The sequence below is a fragment of the Poromitra crassiceps genome (assembly GCF_964638095.1).
Source record: "Poromitra crassiceps genome assembly, chromosome: 25".
NCBI lineage: Eukaryota > Metazoa > Chordata > Actinopteri > Beryciformes > Melamphaidae > Poromitra > Poromitra crassiceps.
Window position 1 is genome coordinate 1,071,654 of NC_139649.1, and position 7,321 is coordinate 1,078,974.

General features: G+C 44.3%; 1 protein-coding gene across 1 annotated transcript in view; it reads right to left on the bottom strand.

Moving 5' to 3' along the window:
- The window catches only part of LOC310798297 (TOX high mobility group box family member 2-like), a 68,189-nt gene extending 61,494 nt beyond the window's left edge, over positions 1–6,695 (bottom strand). The window contains exon 1 of the mRNA XM_083660803.1: positions 6,641–6,695. Coding sequence (XP_083516929.1) covers positions 6,641–6,685 — 45 coding nt within the window. The 5' untranslated portion in view covers positions 6,686–6,695. The remainder of the gene's footprint in view (positions 1–6,640) is intronic.
- Between the last annotated feature and the right edge of the window lie 626 nt (positions 6,696–7,321).

Below are 7,321 nucleotides of genomic sequence, written 5' to 3' on the forward strand. Positions count from 1 at the left end.
GTTTGAGTCCCTCTCAGCCACCAATGGCTGAAATGTACGCCCTCATTCTGCCTGTAAGGCACTGTGTATAACAATAAGAGGGTGATGAGTGGTTTATTGCTCCTTCATCTTTCACCACACATGATGACACAAATTGTGGCTATTTGATGCAGAGTGTGTTCTCTTTCTTATCCTTGCTGCAATGCACTTTTGACTGTGAAGAGATAGAGTATCAATCACATCAACCATTTTAGTAAGCGCTTATATAGGTAGGCCAGATTAACCATTTTACTAACCGCTTATATAGGTAGGTAGGCCAGATTAACCATTTTACTAACTGCTTATATACTGTAGATAGGTAGGCCAGATTAACCATTTTACTAACCGCTTATATAGGTAGGTAGGCCAGATTAACCATTTTACTAACTGCTTATATACTGTAGACAGGTAGGCCAGATTAACCATTTTACTAACCGCTTATATAGGTAGGTAGGCCAGATTAACCATTTTACTAACTGCTTATATACTGTAGATAGGTAGGCCAGATTAACCATTTTACTAACTGCTTATATACTGTAGATAGGTAGGCCAGATTAACCATTTTACTAACCGCTTATATAGTAGGCCAGATTAACCATTTTACTAACCGCTTATATAGTAGGCCAGATTAACCATTTTACTAACCGCTTATATAGGTAGGCCAGATTAACCATTTTACTAACCGCTTATATAGATAGGTAGGCCAGATTAACCATTTTACTAACTGTTTCTATAGATAGGTAGGCCCAGATTAACCATTTTACTAACCGCTTATATAGTAGGCCAGATTAACCATTTTACTAACCGTTTATATAGGTAGGCCAGATTAACCATTTTACTAACCGCCTATATACAGTAGGTAGGCCAGATGAACCATTTTACTAAACGCTTATATAGGTAGGCCAGATTAACCATTTTACTAGTCTCTTAGAACAGACGAGTTGGCTTCCGCAATTTTCAAATGCTTCCGCCATACCGTCTGTACTTCGTGAGGGAGAATCATGCACCAACCGGAATGGGAAGCAGAAAGGCGGGTCTTTCGCTCATTAGTTTCGTGGACACACGTGTCGTGATTGGTCGGATTTTGTCGAACTTCCTTCCAGTCTGAAGGTTTTTTTCCCAACTTCCTTGTGCATGTTCTGGGGGTGTAATGTACAGACTTTATAGCTGCATTCGCCGGATGTACTGTAGATGAGACAGTCTGTTTTAAGAGACTACCATTTTACTAAATGCTTATATAGTAGGCTATATTAACCATTTTACTAACCGCTTATATAGGTAGGCCAGATTAACCATTTTACTAAATGCTTATATAGTAGGCTATATTAACCATTTTACTAACCGCTTTATATAGGTAGGCCAGATTAACCATTTTACTAAACGCTTATATAGGTAGGCCAGAACAACCAGAGCGATTACATGGAGAGACAGACAGAACTATTTTACGAAGCGCTTATATAGGTAGGCCAGATTAACCATTTTACTAAACGCTTACATAGGCACAGTAGCCAGATTAACCAGAGTGATTACATTTTACTACCCATTTATATAGGTAGGCCAGATTAACTATTTTACTAAACACTTATATAGGTAGGCCAGATTAACCAGAGCCATTACATGGAGAGAACGAACCATTTTACTAAGCGCTTATATAGGTAGGCCAGATTAACCATTTTACTAAGCAATTATATAGGTAGGCCAGATTAACCATTTTACTAAGCAATTATATAGGTAGGCCAGATTAACCAGAGCGATTGCATGGAGAGACGGGACTGAGAGACAGCCAAGTGCTGAGGCAAACACTTTCACACAGTTCGGAGGTGGAACCACTGACCCAAATGCATTTCAATGCACTGGAGAGAAAGAGAGAGAGAGCGAAACAGAGAGAGAGAGAGAGAGAGAGAGAGACACACAGACAGACAGAGAGAGAGAGAGAGAGAGAGAGAGAGAGACACACACACAGACAGACAGAGAGAGAGAGAGAGAGAGACACACAGACAGACAGAGAGAGAGAGAGAGAGAGAGAGAGAGAGAGACACACACACACAGACAGAGAGAGAGAGAGAGACAGAGCTAAACTGAGATAATAAAGTAGCAAGCAGACAAAGAAAGGTGAGCTTTAGGCAGTATCATTTCTTTCCCAAGTATATTGAGAATAATCTGGGTATATTCAGTACACCAATTTTCATGAAGAGTCAAACTAGTTAATAGAAAATAATCCCTCTCGCCAAGCTATCACATCTCTGCATAGCTTTCAGCATGGGTCCATTTTATCACTTGCATACAATATAAGTCAAAACAAATAATTGAATGACATTAAACACACAGTTCGGCCAATCAGATTGGGTGAAGAAAATGTCAAATACCCAATCCAGTGAAATGGACATAAACCAAGCACTGCGATTGGTGGTGTAGTATCTAACCTCTGGACGCAGCAGCAGCCTAGTGATGAGAAGCCAGATGCGTGAGCTACATTGTCGTACGTTTTGTTGCAGGAGTGACGTAAGTCCACCCCCAAGACCCTGCCTGACTCGAGCTGTCAGAGCCAAGGAGAGGCTGAACTTGGTGAAGCGGAGGATAGAGCAAGGCACATGTCAAATATGAGGAGATCTTGAGTAAACAAAGTACAACACTGAGCAAAGCAAAGTCCACTCAACACATCACATCCCTCTCTCTATCTCTCTTCCTCTCCCGGTCCCTTGATCCCTACCTTTTCCTCTCTCTCTCTCCCTTTTCCTCACTCTCTCTCTCTCTCTCTCTCTCTCTCTCTCTCTCTCTCGTCTCTCTCTCTCTCTCTCTCTCTCTCTCTCTCTCTCTCTCTCTCTCTCTGTAACACTGCCTGAGTGTCTCTCTCTCTCTCTCTCTCTCTCTCTCTCTCTGTGTGACTCTCTCTATCTTCTATGCTGCATTTGCAATGTTTTACCTGTCCATAATTCATCAAAGAACATCCATCCACATCAGCATGGATTATAATCAGTCAATCAATGCAGCTACACATGTTGAATTTAAATGGGCGGAGCCATGATGAAAGCATGATTTTCAGCCAGCCACACATCTAGAAATTTAGCAGATAAAACCACAACAAACCCCAATTTTGTTAACCACCACCGGTGCACCAATCAGCATCCTACGAGGCAGCTACGGGGCGGGCTTTGGTGTGACGCCAGCGAGCGCAAGAGTGTGATACACGTGATAGACAGATGGTTCATCCAATCACCTGCCAGGGTATTTTTTGAAAGTGCCTGCCCTTTGAAACGGTTTCCCCCGAGTGCCTCGTTTCCATATGGTTATGTGAAAACGAAGCATCTGGCAGCGTCGTCAGGTTGTAATTCTGTCCATTCTCTCTCTGTAAATCACTTGGTGATAATCATGTTTGTTAACAGCACTGCGTAAATAAACTCGCCTTGTCATGTTGACGAACCAGCATGAGGAGCCATGTGCCCCATTTTGGGTACCCGATCCAGAATATGAAAATTATGAAAAAATATGAAAATGAAACACAGAACTACTCCAGCCTTATGCGTCGGTTCTAATAATTGCAATTGACAGGGACAAATTCCCCGCTCCCCTGTGTATGTCAGATGGGCTTATTCCCAAACTCCACAAATCCCCCTGTCCAAACAGAACCATATGGTCTGCCAGTTGTTCGCCACCAGCTGTGATACAGCGCATTACTCTGGCATGGTCGCCATGTAATGTAGAAGAACATGTAACGCGCTGACTCCTATTCTTCTCCTCCCATTTTAACTTCATCAATACTCTACCCTGGTTCCAACCATGCTGATTCGTCATCTCACATTCCGTTTCGCTCTACGTATGAGTCTGGACTCCCAGCAGTCCACAGCAATTTCAGTGGGCGGGAGTACTTGCACTGACAGACAACTCCTTCAGCCAATCAGCGTAGCCAAAAATCAGTCCTTCAGCCAATCAGCAGTCAGATCCAGTCAAATCCAAATCCACTCGGAGGAACGGCGAAAACGTCTTTTCTCCGCTGGTTCATACGCCTCCTGTTCTTGTCTAATTGTTGTTATTGGGTCTATTTCTGCGATGACTAGAGAGCCGTGGGAGCAGCAGCCATTACTATTTTGCCAGCAGCGTCCCTGATTGGCTGGTTACGATGTCAACTACAAGGCAGGTCCCTGATTGGCCCATGCACTTTGTCATTTCTGAAAACGCCCGCCCCGAGCTGGAGGCCAGACGGTAGGGGTGGGCGGATCGATCCCAAAATATCGATACTCCCGATACCTGAGTCTCGTTTTGAAGATCGATCCTGACATCAAAAGATCGATACTGAACACAGCTTTTGTGCGTGCATTCATGCAGGGCTTCTCCGCCTCGGATTTGCTGTTATGGTGTCATCACATGTGCACTGAAACAACGAGTATACGTGCCTGGGCCAATAATAGTGCTTGAATGATATGCAGGGCGGGTCTTGTAAAGGAAGGCAAGCAGCAGAGCACGGAGTGGGATTTAAATCCGATGCACACAATCGCATACAAACACACACATGCCATTACGTGGGCTGATCACGGCTCAAAGGAACAGGAGCAGATCGTTTAGAGTTATTTTACATCAGTATTATTGTGAAGTGTGACGTAGCCGCATGCAGGCTGTCCACTACTGTGGGACCACTAGCCTACTACCAACTTGTTTAAGCATCTGAGAAACAAGAAAGAGAGCTCTGACCTGCAGAAAAGAAGGGACGAGGAGGGAAATATCAGACAGACACACCCCCCCCCCCTCCCCTCAACACAGAGATAGACTCCACGGGCAGTCTTTTCACAGAGGAAAATAATATCCAGTATATATAGTCGTTAAAATAATATTAAGGATCTTCAGCATTGGTTAATGTTACATTTTCAAACTGTATCGGTCATAATTTATAGTGGTTGATAAATTGATAAACCTATTGATAAACCTCATAAATAATGACACAATGCTCTCCCCTACATGAAAGTTCATAAGCCATATTTAATAATAAAAAGTATCGGTATCGGTATCGATATCGGCAATTCTGGACCAGTATTACTTGGTATCGGATCGACACCAAATTTTGCAGTATCGCCCACCCCTACCAGACGGTCCTGCAGAATGAAACAAAATGTGAGTTGACGTGACCAGATGGTTTACCAGGGCCCAGTCCTCTGCAATGATGCCACAATCAACTGAGTACACCTTTTTTTCCCTGCTAGTTTTTCTTAGGTGAAATTTGATTGTATTATTTGAAATGTACTTTCAGATCAGTTAGCACTGTCAGTTAGCACTGTGCCACTGTCCTCAATTCAATTCACAGCAAGGAGGTCCTAGGTTCAATTCCTGACCCCACCTCTTTCTGTGTGTGCATGTTTCCCCCGAGTGTGTGTGCATGCACATTTCCTCCCACAGTCTAAAGACATGCAGGTCAGTTGGACCAGTTTCCTCCCACAGTCTAAAGACATGCAGGTCAGTTGAACCAGTTTCCTGTCACAGTCTAAATACATGCAGGTCAGTTGGACCAGTTTCCTCCCACAGTCTAAAGACATGCAGGTCAGTTGGACCAGTTTCCCCCCACAGTCTAAATACATGCAGGTCAGTTGGACCAGTTTCCTCCCACAGTCTAAAGACATGCAGGTCAGTTGAACCAGTTTCCTCCCACAGTCTAAAGACATGCAGGTCAGTTGGACCAGTTTCCTCCCACAGTCTAAAGACATGCAGGTCAGTTGGACCAGTTTCCTCCCACAATCTAAAGACATGCAGGTCAGTTGGACCAGTTTCCTCCCACAATCTAAAGACATGCAGGTCAGTTGAACCAGTTTCCTCCCACAGTCTAAAGACATGCAGGTCAGTTGGACCAGTTTCCTCCCACAGTCTAAAGACATGCAGGTCAGTTGGACCAGTTTCCTCCCACAATCTAAAGACATGCAGGTCAGTTGGACCAGTTTCCTCCCACAATCTAAAGACATGCAGGTCAGTTGGACCAGTTTCCTCCCACAATCTAAAGACATGCAGGTCAGTTGGACCAGTTTCCTCCCACAGTCTAAAGACATGCAGGTCAGTTGGACCAGTTTCCTGCCACAGTCTAAAGACATGCAGGTCAGTTGGACCAGTTTCCTGCCACAGTCTAAATACATGCAGGTCAGTTGGACCAGTTTCCTCCCACAGTCTAAAGGCATGCAGGTCAGGTGGTACCGGAGACTCTAAATTGCTCCAGCAGAAAAAGTTCTCGATGATCCCACATTGTGAAACTCCATTATTCATATCATCAGTCCTGTATCAATCTTACATCGAAGGATTCACCTTTTACAGGAAAATTGGTTGATGTCCACCATTGACAGCACAGATATTTTACAAAGCATTATTATGAATCATTTGTTTTGTTCCAAGGGTCACGAAAAACATCCTAGAACAAGTCTGTCATTTACAGCAATATATATGAAATTCAGTTCTTGCGGTTAGGAAACAATATTGAGAAAGTTACAGTGCTTCACGGGATGTCACAGTATCTCCTCTGTGGTTGTTTTAGTGTTGTCCCTCCTAGCACCGCAGCAACTCAGGCAACAATCAGTTGGGACAGATGAGAGATAAGAGGAGAGGAAGAGAGAGAGCAGCAGTTATACCATCAACAGAGCAACATGTAACTCACCTGGTTTGGGGAGAGGAACTCCTGGTTGTTTTCATTCATGTACATGGTGTCACCATCAAACTGTAGTGGAGAAGAGAGACAGAGAGAGAGAGAGAGAGAGAGAGAGAGAGAGAGAGAGAGAGAGGGAGAGAGAGAGAGAATGAATGAATGAGAAAGCACAGTGACAGAGAGGAGAGATTAACACATAACAGAAAAAAACGAGTATAGAGACAGTCCGCATGTGTGGGAACGCCCACAAAATGTTAAACGGCTGGTGCGCGAGTGGGGTAAAACCGCGATATATCTCAATGGGCTGACTCACCAAAAGACGGCGCTGCGGCTCTAAACTACAGGTTTGGGGGTTCTAGAGCAGAACACAAGACGTCTGCTCAGATGTGCGTTTACTGCGGTGGTTAAATCCCCGATCGTGTCTGCCTGGGCTGGGCTATCAGCTAAATTCTAACTTTGCTGAATGGATAGAACGGGGGGTTTTTACCCCACCCTGACCACGCCCCCAGCCAGGCTGAGCCAGCTAACCCAGCGTCTATTGTGGGCGTTCCTAGAGCCTGTATGGGCGTTCCCAGAAATGCGGACTGTCTCTATAGTCGGTACGGTAGAGATTCAGAGACAGTGTAACGCAGCATCCTGATGACTGTGAGTCTGCAGCTTATAGACCTGGATGGCTCTGGTGGATGTCAGTAA